The sequence below is a fragment of the Neolamprologus multifasciatus genome, chromosome 23, assembly GCF_963576455.1.
Source record: "Neolamprologus multifasciatus chromosome 23, fNeoMul1.2, whole genome shotgun sequence".
Classification (NCBI taxonomy): Eukaryota; Metazoa; Chordata; class Actinopteri; order Cichliformes; family Cichlidae; genus Neolamprologus; species Neolamprologus multifasciatus.
This window is the reverse complement of record NC_140460.1, coordinates 6318635-6336712: the sequence shown is the minus strand read 5'-3', so window position 1 is coordinate 6336712 and position 18078 is coordinate 6318635. Positions and strand designations below refer to the sequence as shown.

Sequence of the window (18078 nt, the reverse complement as noted above, 5' to 3'; positions counted from 1 at the left end):
AAATATAATACTAAAACTAAAAGGAGGACGAACAGCAGGCATGATCCTGTCTGAAAAACAAGATCTGTGGAGTCAATTAACTTGTTTTGAATAGACCCATTCATTTGTAATCATATTTTTATTTCCTCTCCACATTAGCACCCACATTTCCAGCCCTAATGTGACTCAGATCAAAGAAACCAGTGCTAGTGGCAGAGACAGTGATTAGAAGCATTGACAAGCTGGTTTCTGTCACAGCACTCCAGCGTGCTTATCTAAGACAAGCCTGGTAACATACATTGTCAATATTTCCTTTCAGTTGCCTTTTCTTTATTAATCAGCTACTTTTTATGGTGTTATTTATAATTAGGGAGTCATCAACTTCCTAATGCTAATTAGCACTAGGAAGAGCATGCTACTAATGCTACACAAAGAGGCTTTAAATGTTCTTTGCAATTATAGCACCCTGGCAGAATAATAGCCTTACAGCTTATCCTCACTGCTTCTGCATGTAAACACACACGGAGAGAGGCTGGCATAGGGAGACAAATACACCCTGCTTACAAACTTCAGCAGGAAATACCGTTTAAACAATCTCTAAACATGTTACCGTGATTTAACGTAGAACTATGATGCCAGCACACAACCACAATGTTCTCTTTGCAAAGTATTTTCCCTCAGGATTCCTTAGATTTACTGAACAATGGGGAGCACACACAAGGGGAAAGTCTCTATGTCCTCTGTTGTCAGCACACATCATCCACTTTGTGAAATACTGCCAGAACACCAAAATGAGAGGGCAGCTTTTTACTATGCCAAGTCATCCATTATGATCAATAGCAAGCAAGTAGGCTTAATGAAAAGCTTCCTGCCCGCAGCTGGCTCAAAAACGGATCCTTTGAGGCACATTGCCTGGAGCTGGATGGTGAGCAATAGACAGATAAATAAACACAGATATAAAAAACTAAATATTTACTTATGGAACCTTTATGAGAAAGTTCTCCAAACTCCTGGCAAAAATAGCTTAAGTTAGTTATTCAACAGGAAAGTCACAGACTTTTATCATTGATTATTTAAAATGTGGGAGTTATTTGCACTATCAGGTGAGGTGAGGTGTTAATGGGGTTATTGAAAATGTGTATATGTGCGTATGTGTATATACGTATGTATGGATAGATAGAAACATATATGTATATATATTAAAAAAAAAGAATAATAATTAAAAAAAAAAATACACATGACATATAATGTAATTGCAAGGAGGTATTTCTGTAGTCTATAGATTTCTTGATAGTGGAAAAGGGGTGGGATTAAATAAGCTTATGCTTCTTCCTGCACCTTTTTGAACATGAAAGTTATTTGTAGTTGTGGTTGCTCGTTTTCTTTTTGTTTTGCTTTGTTTATTTGTCTCTTTTAATTCTATGTTGTTGTACTTTTTTAACATGTTCAAAATAAAGATTCAATCAATCAATCAATCAAAATTGAGGTTCTGGTTCAGATGTTTGTTTGTTTTTACACTTCACACAGCATCCCAACCCTTTTGGAAATGGAATATTTGCTGCTCCGGACTTTTCTTTACTGTTGCTTGCGAAGTGTTGATCACTTCGTACAGACACGACTGACCGCCGCAAGTCGGAGGTATTGTTGGTGTTGCAGACAGACAACATCCCAAAGAAAAAGCCAGCCAAGTCATGGTCATTCACTATCCCTAATCCCAATACCATTCTCCCCAGGCCATGAGGCTAACTGTCAGGATTATCAGGATAAGATGGTACTAATGCAGGGACAGGTGGGAGCAGGAACCCGTCTGTCTGTTTTTCTGGGTTACTGGGTCCTTTTGTATCGGGCCAACTGTTAAAACTAATGCTCAATGATTACTGTAAGACTGATTTTACATTAGATAAATGATTATATATGTCTCAGATATCATCAGAGATGCACTCTTCACTACAAGACCGGTCTGCCATTATTTGCATCCATACCGATGTCTTTTATGTTCAAAACAAGAGTGAAAAGTGGCTGAAATGACGGCTGAGCAGTTATATCAGCTAATGACTCCATTCTGAATTTCACCAGTTGCATCTTAATTTCAAACTGTAGACTGGAGTAATGGAACAGGTGGGCATGAAAGTGTAATTTTTCCTCAGAGAAGCGTGAAAGCTCAGTGGACTTTGAAATGGAAATCAGAGGTGAGGGGATGCAGGGAGAGCTGCTTTTATTAAAGCTGGGCCAAGTCTAGTGATAGCGGGCAGGTTTTAAACACATCCCAAGGACACACACTTCATACAGCATGAAAAGTCAATTAAACAACAGCTCCTGACAGTCAGCTATTCAGACGCCTACCTGTGTGTCTGTGGGAATGTGACGCCCGCTCACAGTGCACAAGCCAATATGCAGACGGAGTCAATGCAAACACAAATGAGAAGTTTTAATAACTACTATTTCAATGTGGAGAGGCTCAGTTACCATGCATTTCTGTATGCCTGCAAGTGAGAATGGTTTAACTGTTTTAATATCGTTGGATTTACACGTCGAGAGTGGCCGTGTCCTACGCTCCCACAGGGAGGTCTCGCTTTCCTGCAGAAACAGACAAGGTTGAGTTGCAGAACTCTGTTCTTGGGCAAAGCTAAAAACAGCTAAGTCCTGCTGGCAAAATGACACGCTCAAGCGCTCAAACTCTTATGTAATTTCAGTCTGTTTTTCATTACTGAGCTGCCAGATCAGAACTGAGCTTAGTGATCCTTGCTGATCCTCAAAATGCAATGAAAGCTGTCAGCCAAGAGAAAGAAGTCCTTTTATGGACTCGAGAGGAGAGGAGAGGAGAGGAGAGGAGAGGAGAGGAGAGGAGAGGAGAGGTGAGGTGAGGTGAGGTGAGGTGAGGAGAGGAGAGGTGAGATAGTCAGAATAAACACGGAGGTGATCAGTCTGACTACTGTGTGCTGCTGTGTTGTTGCTGAGAGCAGCATCTTTGCAGGCAGCGGTGACTCAGTAGAAGGTAATCTCCTCTAACAGAGCTGCACAACAATGTCTCAGTCGGTATTGTCACACATGCAATAAATAATCTACAGAGACCTGTTATTTTATGCCTCATCTTGGTTAGGTGCAGAGACGAAAAGAAAAACAGCCCTCAGATCAAACTATTGCTGTATTTAGTAACGTGACACCGTGAGTCTTACAATACAAAAAGATGTGGGGAAGCTGTTTTTCCTGCACAGCTACTAGTCACATATTTGTATTAGATTATGTTACGATTAAAGAACTGTTGAGTAAATTTCTCACAAGACAGCAGGCTTTTAAAGTATATCCAAAATGACATTTTGCCTATAATCGCATTTCTGCATATTTCCCATGTACTTCAGTCTTTCATCTATATGCTCTGGTGCATTGCATTTATCCTGCGTGACCTTACTGGCAATCTTGCACCACACACACACACACACACTACCCCTACAAATGGCCACCTATATGAAAACACAGAGTGCAGAGGACATATCAGCACCGGTATGTGTTTCAGCGTCATATATTCACTTGTCATGCGCTACCATTTACCATTTTACCAACACCAAGTCATGTTTTTAGCCCTGCACCACGTGTGGTTTTAAAGCCTTTTTTGCCACTATTGGACATGCAGATGAATGCTTATAAAGTACTCACAAGCTAAAGCGTTTATAATTTACAATGTGGTAGACAACACATTCCTTAGCTACCAATGTAGCACAAAACAGTACAGATAATGAGTCTTTTTCTCAGGGTTACCCACAGAACGTCAAAACATGGAGAAAAGAGAAAAACACCTGTGGAGAAAATCTGCAGGAGTGAAGAATGTTTTGTTATGGCTGCATTTGATTAGTGCAGTTTACTATAATAATTACTGGGTCTGATTTAATATCTGTCCAAATACACAATATTGCATAATCTTTGCACTGAGGTAAATAAACAGAAAGTCACTTTACACCTTACTTGTTGTTTGTGTGCTGTATATTTTTCTTTTTATTGCTTTTTCTATATTTGTTTTTGTTTGTACTATTTTTATGTCTTTTTTTTTTTTTAAAGAAAAAGCTGCTTTCATCCCTTGCTGTTGGTCGACAGAGTCACCAAGCAAAATTTCATTGTATACCTCTACAGCAGCAAATCAAGTATCTTAATCTTTAATGCTAACTGTGAAGCACAGACTAAAGAGTGGAGCTGTGTTGGCCTAAGTGCATCTCTGCATACGCAGCAAGTGACGAGACAGAGACAAACTGGTGTTATTTCACAGTTTATACTCATAAAAAGCACGATTAATGCTGTTTATATTTAATAATTAAGAAATTATTTAGCCTATTGTGATTTGTAAGTAGCCAACTAAAAAGATATTAAGTTATAATATCTGCCTGGTTCTTTCATAATTTTGAAACTTCGTCATAGTGCTTTTGGGTTCTCTTTATATGTGTAAAACTAATAGCTGTTGTCTAACAGGATATGTCAGATAAACAGTTTACAGGGGTCATCTTAGGCCAGGCTGCCCATTAGACTTAACAGATTAATGGAAATCCTGTTGATTTATGGCTAAACCTATACTCAGATCAACAATCTCGTAATTCAATTCAATTCAATTTTATTTATACAATGCCAAAACACAACAACAGTTGCCTCAAGGTGCTTTAGATTGTAAGGTAGACCCTACAATAAATACAGAGAAAAACCCAACAATCATATGACCCCCTATGAACAAGCACTTTGCGACAGTGGGAAGGAAAAACTCCCTTTTAACAGGAAGAAACCTCCAGCAGAACGAAAAAACAAAACAAAGGCTTCTTCTTTTGTCTGCTCTGTTATTGGAAAGGGGTCACCACAGTCGATGAATTTGAGTATTTGACGCTCGCTTAAAATATAAATATGAAAAACAGAAAGTGTAAACTCTATAGAAAATTAGCAAAAGTACAAAGTTAAATTAAATATTCCAAAGTTAAAGCAATACTATGGACAATAGGGATGTTCCAAGTAATTTCACACAGATTGTTACACCAGACCAAACCACCCAAGGATTTGTGTCTCCTCAGAATCTTAAACATGTTAACCACTAAACTATGGAGCCTCTATAAACATGAAATCTACTGAAGCCTGGAAATACTGGCCGTCGTCCCGAGAGGTCAAGTCAATATACAACCTGTTGTGTTCCTACATTGTTCCACCACAAACTCGCTTCACCTTTTTCAACATAGCAGAACAAATCTAAACAAAACTTTCTGAGAGAGAACAGTTTCTGCAATCAAACAATCACATTTTCTCTTATTTACTTGCACGATGCTCCTTAAACGAACTAGGAAAAGTTAAGTGACAGTGACCATATGCTGACAAGTGAGCTGTTTCCACATCAGTATCTTCCTAATAAATACGTACATGATTAAAATAGGTAAAGAAGTCGTCAGAAACCAGGATAGAAAAGCATAGCAAGTCTTTTGCCCAGAGAGACTAATCTGACCAATCGGAGAAGTAACTCAAGAGTGCTAAGAAACGATCTGTGCTGTGGCTGATAGAGACCGGAAAAAGCAGCCTTGGTTATTTTATCTCTTCTCTCGGGGCCCAAAGCAAATTCACCATCACACGAGCTGGGAGTAATGCTTATACCAGGGTCAGACTGAACTTGCCAACTAGGCCCACACTGTTTAATGAATGAATATATTTTCTCACGGCTCAGGCCCTATTAAACTTGAATAAACCCTGCAGCATCTTGGTCTTCCACTTTGTCAGGCTCAGGCACTTTCAGCAGACTCAGATAGCAGAATAGAATATTTCTTCTACTTTGTGTGGTTTATGTATTTTCTTCAATTTTTATATTCCTGTCCTGTCTACTCTGCTGCTGTTCGCAATGTGAATTTGCCCACTGAGACTAATGCTATCATGGTGCAGGGTTTTCACCCAGCGTTTTGGGATTAGTTATGGATTTATGATTGTTTCCTTTGCTGTAAGAGATGATTTGAATTTTAGGTTTGTACAGTGCAATCCTGAGTTTAGTTCTTTTTTGTGTCTCTGAGTTTCTTTATTTCTGGTTCATGGATTCTTGTTTGTTGTTGTAAGGTTCCTTTTGTGTCTTTGTCTCATCCCCGTGTCTCCTCTGAGAGTCATTCTCGTCCTCTGTATTGTATTTATTTATCTTGTTTCCCCAGTCTCTGTTTATCCCTCCTCTGTCTTTGTCTCTCCTTCTTCCTGAGCTCTGTCTTGTCTGCTCGCATCTCAGTGTGTTTCCTGTTTTATTTTGATAGTCCCTGTCTCGTGTACTTTGCATCAGTTTTGCTTCCCCTGTCTTGTCAGTTAGATCATGCCCAGGAGTGTTTCCCAGGCATGATCTAACTGAGAGGACACCAGGTGTGTCCTCTCATTATCCTCCCCCCTCTTCTTCGTGCTCCATGTTTTGCTCTCTACTACCAGGTTCAAGCCCTACCAGGCCAAGAGTTTAGTGTTTTGTATCTTAGTTTGTAGTTCTCAGCAATGAAGCAGCTCAAGTTTTGTCTCCTGCACTTGGGTCCTCATCCTGCCTGCCACACAGCCAGACCTTGACCAATGACGGCTATCTTATCTTACAAGAAGTTACAACTGTTAACATTTGCATTTGCTTTAATTATACAGATGGAAGTGGCTTCTGGCTTAACAATGTCAACATTGCTATATTCCATCATCAGGGGGTCCTTTTGTCCCTCTGTGGGGGGATACTCCCACTAGGTTTATATCTGGGACTCTCCACCATTTGACCTTAGAACTGAAGAAGCTTCTCGGATGAGAGGTGAAACGTCTTCAAGTAACTTAAAGAAGTCCAGACGCTTTTCTTTGCAAGCTCCTTTGACTACGAGGACCTGGATGACTGAGAACCTTCAGAGACATTGCTATATTCCCCTTTCTTTCTTTTCATCAATTGCTAAAAGAAGGTCCAATTGCCAAGAAATATGCCCTAAAAATAAATTATATTTAGATTCATTAAAATGATTGCTGACAAATTCTATTTTTTGACAAACTGATTAATAAACTGGTCAGTTTGTACTACTCTCAGACAAGTTTAACTCTGATATTTAAGAGTTTTTGGTGGAAAAAAAGGAAATTGAATGCTTAAATGGATATAGATTAAATTCAACTCAACTTTATTTATTTATATAGTGCCAAATCACAACAACAGTTGCCTCAAGGTGCTTTATACGGTAGGGTAAAGACCCTACAATAAAGCAGATGAATAACAGCCTCAAAGAAATCAAATAGTACTGATTAATAATCCTAATCATTTCTTCAAAATGCTTATCGGGGACTTAGGTAGACATTCACTGGGTGAGCTGTAGTACAAACTGTACAGGTCATGCTGCCAATCTGGAGAAATAAAACCCTGAGAAGACACCATCCAATGCTGTTTTGTTTTTTCTTTGGCTGAAAATAAAAGCTACTAATTCGATGTGGGTGGTTTGCATTAGTTTGACAGTGTTCCTGTCTCACTGCATTCATGCTCCAGGTGCTGCTTATGAAAAAATAATAGCCTGCATTAGGGGCTCAGTAACTCTCTTAATTGAAAACAGTAGGTCTTCGCCTTATTTCCCCACTGAGTGAAGCCATTACAGCATGACACTGCAGCCATGTAAGAGCGAAAGCGAGTCGGAGCCTCCGCCGGCGGCTTTCACACCTCCAAAGTCACCACAACAGACAAAAAAAATAAATACGCCCGCCCTGCCCTTATTGTCAACTGTCCAGCGGGTATCCCTAGGAGAGTGAAAAACCCTGACAAGGCACAAGGACAGACAGCAGTAAACACAATACTCCAGCCTTGCTGTGGTGTCAGCTCAAAATATCCACTATAGCACACATCCTCCACACGCACGCAAAATCAGAGATGTAACTGGACTGCGTCATCATCTGCGTAAAATAATGACATCAAAAAACCTGGCAGAGGGTCAAAAACCCTACACAGGCTCCTCGAACGAGCTACAGGGATACAAACTGATCCTTTCCTGCATAGCTTCAGAAGGATAAAGAAGAAGGGGGGAAAAAGAGAGACCTTGCTATAGGAATAAGAGGGGAAGCAGATGGATGGTAAATTCCACAGGAGGTAACCCACCCTTTGTGCTACCGTCAGCAGTTCTGACAGGCCGTGTCTGAAGCGAACAGAGAAAAACAGACAAGGGCGAGGACTGGTGGATAGTGGCAAATGAGTGGCTGAGCTGAGGTGAGGGAATCACAGAGGAGGCAGATGAGCTGTGGCTCACTCTGGAGAAGAGAGGAAGGAGAGGAGACTGTCTCTGAGGATGAAGCCGAGTGCGAGGAGAAGATAAGTGAGACGAAGGTTGCCATTGTGCTGAAAGTAGACTACGGGGACGAATTACAACGGCCAGAAGACGTGATGCTTTAAATGGGAATAAATGCTCAGACCGCTATTTAACAGCCAGCTGTGACTCCCACACAACGCTGCATTCACACACTGCAGAGCAACCCGCAATTACGCATTTGCAGGATCTGACGTAAACCGAGAGAGCTCACGTTGATCAGCATCCAACATCATAAAGAGCCAATCAGAATCAAGCTGAACCTTTACATCTGACATTTCAATTAATCCTTATTTATGTGAACTGAATCGTTTCTGCTGTGAATATCCACTAAAAAAAACATAACACCCTGCTGCGAGGGTCATCTGAAATTGTTATTGCACATGACTTGTCTTTAATTGATTTCGCTTTTAGACCCACTCACTTGTCAGATGTTGCAAGGAAGTCAAAGTGTGATCAGCACCTACCCCTCCCTGTTGCGGGGCTTTAGCCAGCTACGCTTTGTATCAGTGCACACATTAAATTTTAGGTTGCAAGACAGCAAGAAATGGATTAACATTATACACGATGTTATAAAAACAAGAGAACCGAGGGGAAAATAATCGCATTTTTACACGCAAGGCTCCACGACTCTGAGGGATGACCAATAACACTGAGTGAGCGTGCAGTAGTGCTGCTGCACTTAATAATTTTGGAACCATTTATCAAATGACAGATTAGGTGTGCTTACTGAACCACTGCACAGAATTTAGGTGTTCTGGGAAATGTGGGATTTCCTTTTATTTAATTCGTGCTCAAAGCAGAAAAATCACTTTTCCTGTGTTTCTGTCCTACCTTTCTCCAGCATCCTTCTCTTTTACACCAACCTTTTGTATGTCCTTCTTCACCATGGCCATGAATCTCCTCTGTGGTCTTGTGGACTACTGAGCCCGAGCTGCCTCTCTGACATACTCATTTCTAATCCTGTCCATTCTGGTCTTCATCTCTGCCACTTCTAGCTCAGCCTCCTGTCTTTTTCTCAGTGCCACCGTCTCCAAACCATACATCACAACAGATCTCGCTACCATCTTGTAAACCTTGCCTTTCACTCTTGCTGCTTTTCTGTCACAAATCATCCCTGACACTCGTCTCCATCCACTCCACCCCGCCTGCACTCTCTTATTCACTGATGGTGATATTCCTATGCAAGCAAACAAAAGCAGCAACACGGAGAACGAAAAGGAGTGAGATCAAGTCTATACGCCCTACAGTATGTCAGCAATGACATCGTTTTCCTGGTTATTTAAAGGTCAAGAAGTTCCTCGCAAGAAAGCACAGACAGGTGAATGCCAAACTGTCAACTGTGAAATATTCAGCAGGGCAGAGCTCTGTTAAATATCTCCTAAACACTATTAACGCACGCAAGGCCTTTGTAAATTATGTTTTCCAATGCAAGCGAGTAGCCAGTAACTGAGCAGAACAGAGTAAATGAAACAAACACCATCTGCAGTCGGGGGCACCTGGATTCCATTTTCCTTTTCTGATAAAGTTAAGCTCGACTACTAACCCTCAGCAGACAATCTCTTTGATTCACAAGCCTATTCTCTGTGGAGATGATGACTCCTATCAAAGTCAGCACCTTTCTCATCAGTGAGACGAAAAAAAAAGCCCAGAACTGTGATGTACAGTGTGCAAGACCAGTGAATGCAACATGACTGGCGGCTGTTAGACACAAGGGCTGAACACACAGCTAAAAGCAGTTTTACATGGTCGCAAAGAAGATTTTATAATGGAAATGACGAATCCTGAACATGCAGAGAAAACATCAGCTTGAATGAACACTATTAAAAAGGACGAACTATGTTGTGTGGTGTCTGTGTGTCCCTTTATTATTCACTTTTGCGCGTTTGTTAGCTCTCCCCACTGTCTGGCTCTTCCTTCACTGCAAACTGGTTAATATTTGTTCATTTTACCCTCATTTATATAATAAGTGGCACCATTATGACTCATAAAGGTGTGACTCTAATATGTCAGTATGTTGGACAAATATTGGACAAAACAGAGATCTAAGAACGCCTGCGTTTCACTTATACGCGTGTAACAAATCCCCTAAAAGTCAACCACAAATGGTGTAAAGAAAGTAGCAACTGCTTTAATACACCCGTTCTGAAAAGGGTCCTTAGATCACCAAACCTTTTGCTCAGCTGTGGGGGTATTGTAGTGATCAACTACAGGGGGGCTGTTGGTGTGATTTTCACTGCAGCTAGAGTGCACATATGGAAAATTCCACCATGACACCACTACGGCACAAGTGTGCAACAGTAAAGCTGGGGCTGAGAAACCTGGCTGTAGTGAGATGACTCTGGAAACTGTTCTTTACATCACAAAGATAATATATTTCTTTCTGAATATAATACTGTGCTATATATGGCAGGGCGCTGACATTTTAGCGTAGACAAGGTTGTTGATAAGAGCGTATATAACTTAATATTGTATTTGCAGAATGCAACAATTTGCAAACTTCTGGATGGTTTGAAGGTCACGTGTCTTTAGATGTCTATGCTGAAATTTATGACCCCAAAAAAGTGTTATTATTGATACACATAGGCTTAAATTCTATCAGCTGATATATACATAGTTCCCTGGACATTTTAAATCGAATAATAATTAAATATTAATTATATCTATAAACTTACTGCCAATGGGCCTTTTTTTGAGGTGTCATTGCAGGACCACCACAGGTGTAACCGACCAAAACAGTGGTGGTCTGATTGCATTTAGTTGCTTCATACTATTCATGCATTATCGGGACTTCCTCAGACACTGGTGCACTATTGCAAGGCTTTTACACCCTTTAACTGGTGTCTAGCCTGTTAGTCAACTGTAGTGGCTCCAGTTTGCTCAACCTTCCTTCTCCTTAATAAATTACTGGTTCCAGTAAGTGCCAAGATGGTGACAAATAAGCAAATTAATGTTTAGGTGCCCAAAGCTAGCCATGTGAATACATTCATATTTTTTTAAAAGAGCAATAAATAAAAATCAATAAATGAAACGAAGAAGTAATGAGAAACATTGACTTCACACCTGTCTGCTTTTATGAACCAAAAATATTAACAGCTTTATCATCAGCCATGCAACACTTGTATTTGTCCGTGTGCTGGCTGCTCATAGTTGTACTTGTATAAATGTACCCTACACAGTTTGCAGTACGTACAGCACTTAACTTCACCTGAGCCCCATCCATTCAGCTTAGTTAGCCACTAGCCTAGCTTATTAATTCCTTGCTAGCAGAGATGAGTCGGGACTTTCTGGTTACGGTAGCAGCAGTAAAGCCGCGAGGGAAAATGGATGGAGGGACAATGAGAATGGCTTATGAGATATGTGGAAAAATACCCATGTCTGCGGCGTCCATCCCGTAGCTAACTCCCACAACCGTGTCCCCATCATCGGATGCTGCGGCCCCGGACAGCGGGCTCCCTTCCCTGGCCTCCGACAGCCCGACCGCTCCCTCGGCTGCTGCTTCCATTCAGCCTCCCGGAGGAAAAAACAGGCAAGCCCCTCCGAATGAAAGACCCACAGCGACGGCGCGATCCCGGTGGAGGGAAAGAGGGTCAGGTCGTTTGATGTGTAACGGTAATCAAACGGAGGAATATGCGACAGCTATCCGCGACGGTCCCTTCATCTGTGCAGTGTTTCCTCACGACAGCAGCACACAGTCTGCTTCTTCCAGCTCCTCTGCACTGCACTTGCTGCTGCTGCTGAGCCGCTGCCGCCTGGTTTTGTACTGATGGGCCCTGTGACTCCCTCTGCAGGACTCTGAGTGAACTGCAAGAAGGAGATTTGACTGAGCAGTTGCATAACATTTCAGGGCTCAGTATGTAGGCTTTTTTATGGGGCTCAGTATGTTTCTGTTATACGTTTAACTTATTTAATTTACTTATCCAGATGACATACTTTGTGGACGTATGGAAACATCCAGGGGTTTTAAATCTTAGAGAGTCAGATAATGCCTGAGAAATGGAGAACAAATGTACCGGTGCAGATTTTCAAGAACAGGGTTGATTTGTACAGTTTTAGTAATTACACAGGGATAAAGATAATGAGCCATACCATGAAGATTTGTGAAAGCACAAGGTAATGTGTCTTTGTGGATCTAGGAGTGGTAGGCGTGACAAATGGGTACCTTTGCAAGGAGTAGAAGTAATAAATTTATAATGTATGAATTTATAAGATTAATAATGAACACATCAGTAGGATATATCAGGTTGAGCTGTAAGAGACAAAGTTGTAGAGGAAAGGCTGAGATGATTTGGGCATGTGCAAAAGACGGATAATGGATATGTTGGATGAAGTATGTTGAATATGAAGTTGCTATGAAAGAGGAAAACCACAGAAAAAATTTATTGGATGTAGTAAAGGAGGAAGGTGCTAGGAATAGGGTGAGAAGCAGATTATCTGCTGCAGTGAGTAGAAGACGATACTTAATAATAAAGAGTCTCAGAGAAGCTTGGAAATAAATAAGTTAACAGTCTTTTAAATAAAATCTGGGTGACATTTTTTAGGTTTTTACAAGGATGAACTTACTGAGTCAAGATGTAAGATTTTCACTTATTATTACACAGAATTAGATCACAATGATATTATCAGGTTATATAGAAATAATTTTTAAAAATATCAGAAAAACACAGAGAAAGAAAAATAGTAATGATATTTTTTGTGTGGTGTAATAATGTTCGTTTCCCCTGCTCCCCTACAAATAGCGGCAACATCGATATAAGGAATTAATGATCCAGGCTACTGCAAAGATTCAATATTTTCAGAGTTCTTTATTTGTTGTGTATGTCATCATTGTTATTTTTAGGACAGCCTATAGGGTAAACTGCTCTGTCTGAACAATACTGTGTTGAACAATTTCAAGCTCTAATGCTCACTTCTTAAAGAGTTTCTGACTCAGAAATGAAAACATTTTCAGCTGAAATCCTTTTTAATTGCTCCTGTTACACAAAAGAAAAGATCCTTGTGCACATGAATGATCGAGATGTATCTGTTCCTCAGTACCAACACCTCAAAACCCCATAAAAACCCCAACACTTTTGTTTTAATCACAGACAATAAATGTTACACACAAAAATATAACAGGAACAAATCTTAGTATGTTTTATGATGAAAACAATGCCCAACATTAAGGTGCTGAATGGATGCTCTATTAATGGGTTCCCCGTCGTTCTCTCCATAGAACTCTATGAATATAAGCTCGGTCGCCTTCCCAGCAGGTTTGCACGCCATTTACATCAGGTCTGCCCTGCCTGCGATGCAGGTTGATGAACAGACCGTCACTGGTCTGGGATGGACTCAAACTATATCCACCGGTGCTTGGAGAGGCAGAGAAATGTGAGGAAAAAAGACTATTGGAAACACAAAATCAAGTGGATGTAAGTAAGCACGGTTTCAGGCATCTCTTAGAGGTTTAAAGGTATTTGGGAAGATCCTTTTCCACCACCTGGAAAGAAAGAGAGAGTTGCAGAGGGGTGATAAAGTTACACGTACTACAAACATCTCTTGTTGTTACTGAAAGCACAGCAGAGCTCATCACGGGGTGAGCAGTAATCACACAGACACATGAGCAATGAACATCTGACAGAATAACCAAAGATTTTGTACGTACACTTGGATCATCCAAGGGTCCATATCTCTTCATCACCTGACCCTCTCTATTGATCAAAAACTAAACACAAAAAAAAATAAATGAATAATTATAACACATTTTTTGCATATAAAAGCTTGTTCCATTAATTGTTCCATACTCTCTAAAATTATCCTTTATACTGTTTTTCAAATATTCAGTATTTTATATTTTAGCCCTGTTGACATAAAAATGTTTTAAAAATAAACCGTAATAAAAACGCACCTTAGTGAAATTCCACTTGATGCTACTGCAGAAATAAACACAAAAATGTGTTAGAAAACCACTAATCACTCTCATTCAGTCAGCATTGGAATAAAAATGCTGTTAATCAATAACTAATTTAAATGATATGACTGATTATTGTTCAAATTCAGTTGTACACATTTTAAACAGATGACACATTATGTCTGATCCAAACAAGCTTTTAAGATACTTTGTGACCATATGACTGTGACCCAGATTCATTCATTCACAACTTACTTTCCAAACAAGCCCTTCCCGTTAGGCTGCTCCTTCAGCCACTTCCACAGAGGATGAGCGTTTTGCCCATTCACCTCGATCTTGCTGAACATATCAAACCGAGCCTGGAACTTGTCTGCAAACTGCTTGATTTGAGTTTCATTGCCCGGCTCCTAAAAGTAAATAGTATTAAAAGTATTAAAGTCTCTAACTGCTTTCAGCGACCTGCATATGACAAATTATATATAATGGCAACAAAATAGTCGACTTAAAACAGCAGCTTCTTGAATTTGACATAATCTTAAAACTTGGCCTAGTTTCTTTCAAAAACAAGCCATCTTTCAGACTAGTAGTGAGAAAATTGCCAAATTATCCATTGCGGTGTTTATGCAACTACAATTTATGCACATGATTACACACTTAATGAAATTATGAATGATTTAGATATTAAAAAAACATTTCAGGAGACCTTGTGCAAAAAATTATAAAGGTTTCACACTGGCTAAAATTTCACTTATACAGTTTTTTTCTGTAAAACATTAAAAAAGTTATTGTCTATCTGTTAACAATACAACAAGACTTTCCACCATTTGTTTTAGACCTAAAGTAAGCTCTTGGGTGAGAGGTGAAACGTCTTTACAGATCTCCAGTTATCCATGACCTGGATAACTGATAACTTACACAAACAAATCTCATTAAATGTTGCAATAAAAAAAACAACTAATGTTTTACATACCTGGTTCCCAAACTGGTTGGAAGGGAAGGCAAGGATGCTTAAACCTCTCTCAGCGTACTTGGCGTGCAACTGAGTAAACTGAGAGTAGTTTACTGGGGTTTTACCTCATTTAGAGGCTACGTTGGTGATGATGACAACATTCCCCCTGAATACACACACACGTGCACACACATTTGTTTAGTGATAAGAGGTTTATAATTGTAATAGGAGGTTTTAACAAAATGACAGAGAAATTTACCTGTATTTTTCAAGGGAAACCACGTTGCCATCAATATCCGTTGCTGAAAAGTTATAAATGGATGTTGCCCTCTGCCATTCCTCTAATGGGGCAGACTGTTTTGGAAGGGAAAGAAAACAATAAGTAGTTAGAACACCGTGTTATTTCCAAAACTCCACAGCCTATCAGATGTGAAGAATTCATTTTAAAAAGAAAATGTAATGAAAATAAAAAAAGCAATACAGCCAATAAAACATGAAAATAAACATAAATCTAAGGAGAGCAAAAGCAAAAGCAAAGGTTAGCCCTCAAACGCAAAAGTAATGTTTCTTACCATAGCCGGCAGCAGGACAGAGAGGAGCACTGTGCACCCTATCAGGCGCATGGCTGCCCTACTTAGCTCCTCGGTCTCTAAAAGTATCACCGCTGAACTTCTGTCCCTGTACTGAGAAAACTCACGTTCTACGGTGCTTTTGTAAAGCGAAACCAGGTGATCATTAACTAAACTGATAGGCTGTGATTGTCCAGTACCTCCCTCTGTGCTGCTGATTCAGTAAAGCCTGATCCCAAAAGCATGTGTGCTGCAGTCCACAGTTCACAACGTAGTTCGTGTAGAGCAAAGAGCAACGGTCAGAAGAAAAACCAAAGCTCATTATGCATTGTGTTTAGTATATGAGTGAAAAACTGGTGATTTGCAGCAGATAAAAACTTCTACGTTACCCTAAAAAGGCTGGATTTCTCTCTTTCTATTGTAATGAGAAAAAACACTTTTTAAAATTTTGAATTTACATCAATCAGCTTTAAGATTATTACACATTTCACATTTTGAATGGAAGATGTGAAGACGAATCAGAGCCAGCTGCTTCAATCACAACTGCTTTTTATCTCAGTATGCAAAGAGTACCAAAAATATACATTTTACAACAAAAAAAATAACAGTAACAGTGATTATCCCGATTGAATAACAGTTGCTGAGTTTTGCCTGTTTACGTGTGTAGCACAGGTTGCTTTGAGTCACTGTTACACAATCTCTTCATATTCTAGTGTGAAATTAGAAACCAAGTTTTATGGAGAATTATTTTGTGCATCAATAATCTCTCAATATTTTTTTAATATAATATAATTGCCAGTACTGTTAATCCAAAGCAATTAAAGAACTAATGTGTCTATTTTGAAATAAAAGGGTTGAAAACAGTTATCTTGCCTGTTTTGTAAGGGTCCAATGGTCCATGAGCTATTACAAAACAGCTACGCGAGCTAAGCATACACACCTTTGACAAAAACATTCAAAAGAAATGAGTTTGGCAAAAAAATTATTTTCTTTGTTCTGATATTTTCACATTTGCATTAGGCTTAGACAAGATTATGGTTTAAATGCACCCATTCAACAATGCTAACTATGTCATTACATGAGAGCCTGCTTTTTCCCACCACAAAGTTTATAAGCAAACTTGAAACTTTATGCTGGGAACAAAACATTCTATCAAATAATCATAATCTCAGACAACAAGAGCAGAATTGTTACAAAACTGGCGATTATGTTTTGAGAGCTGGAGTGGAACAAGCAGAACATTGCGCCACAAAATAAGAGATGAGGCAACATTTTGCTCTGATTTTCAGTAGTAAAGATTATTTTGTCCAGGCGAGTGTGCAGGAAATCCAGATCTTGATCAAATTTAAACTACAGTGTTTCGTTTAAGAAATAGTGTGTAGTCATAAAGTTTTCGTTTTTGTCCGTTTGGACTGATGAGGCTTGGGTGCATTTCTTTATTAGGCTACAACTCAGGAGGTCTGCATGACCTCAGTAAACAAGTTTCATTAAGTGTTGAGCCTTGAATTGTAATTCCTCTTTTAGCTTTTCTAAATCTTGCCCCGATAAAGAGTAAAACACCAAAACTCTTGAAAACTAAACTGAAAGTAGCAAATCCAATGTGGAAGCTAACTCATAATTACACTGAAAATAATAACAGTCAAATAAAATGTAATAATAATAATAAAAAGAAAATGAACTCTGTTCTTTCTCCACTTTTTCTCCACCACTAATATAAACTGATGCTGAAAACAAACTTTTATTCTTTAATCATCAGCTACAATAAAAAACATGGCCGGGTGTTGTGTCGATACAGAAGTGCCTCTCTGTCTGTCCTGATGATAAGCCTATCAGCTGACACCAGCAGCCAGAGTGGGAGCACAAACATCCGGTGTCAAAAACAGCACTTATACATAATGTATTTTTTTTCCCACCCTCTAAATTCAGTGGAAAGGTATGTCTTTAACTGTGCGGGAAAAAGCAGAGGGAGGGAAGGATTTGCGAACTTTGTGGGCGTCCGTCCGTGTCACGTGTGTTAATCAAAGCCCACCACAAACACGCAGAACATCTTAGGTAACAGCCATCGTTGTTTACGTGAAAAATGGATTAACGATATTATTACAGCAGTAAAAAAAAAACAAAAAAACAAGCGTGTTACATGAAATTGTCTTACACACAGTGGAAATCACAGACGTCACTCAAAAGCATGCAGATTAAATGTTTGAGGTTTACGTTACCGTTGTGGTGAATACAAAGTATAACACCGTCGCCAGTAGTGCCACAGAGCTCGCTACAGCCCCAGTTGCTAAAATAACATAAAATGGCCTCATTTTGTTTTAAAATGAGGACAAATTTACCACCGTGAACCTGAGCTGCAGACTCCGCCCTGCAGCGTGTCGTGAAACAGCCGAGGGCGGTGGCCTCACAGACCAG

The 18078-nt window shown here is 39.7% G+C and overlaps 2 protein-coding genes across 7 annotated transcripts in view; both read right to left on the bottom strand.

Annotated features, from left to right (window-relative positions):
- Positions 1 to 12032, bottom strand: part of pip5k1ca (phosphatidylinositol-4-phosphate 5-kinase, type I, gamma a) — a 56384-nt gene extending 44352 nt beyond the window's left edge. For 2 of the 5 annotated variants that reach the window (XM_085152048.1, XM_085152047.1), the window contains exon 1: positions 11631 to 12030. In XM_085152048.1, the coding sequence (XP_085008174.1) occupies positions 11631 to 11763 (133 nt within the window). In that variant the 5' untranslated portion in view covers positions 11764 to 12030. Of the gene's footprint in view, positions 1 to 11630 lie in introns of all 5 variants that reach the window. The other 3 variants (XM_085152045.1, XM_085152046.1, XM_085152049.1) reach the window with 3 other exon arrangements.
- A 1011-nt stretch (positions 12033 to 13043) lies between these two features.
- On the bottom strand, positions 13044 to 18033 carry gpx4a (glutathione peroxidase 4a). 2 transcript variants are annotated; one of them, XM_085152059.1, is made up of 7 exons: positions 17883 to 18033; positions 15357 to 15451; positions 15119 to 15263; positions 14404 to 14555; positions 14146 to 14170; positions 13903 to 13962; positions 13044 to 13737 (listed from the first exon to the last, which is right to left on the bottom strand). In XM_085152059.1, the coding sequence occupies exons 1-7, from the start codon at positions 17973 to 17975 to the stop codon at positions 13705 to 13707; spliced, it is 603 nt and encodes a 200-aa protein (XP_085008185.1). In that variant the 5' UTR covers positions 17976 to 18033; the 3' UTR covers positions 13044 to 13704. The 2 variants fall into 2 exon arrangements, with proteins under 2 accessions (XP_085008185.1, XP_085008186.1); XM_085152060.1 differs by lacking the exon at positions 17883 to 18033 and adding an exon at positions 15670 to 15814.
- Positions 18034 to 18078: the final 45 nt, after the last annotated feature.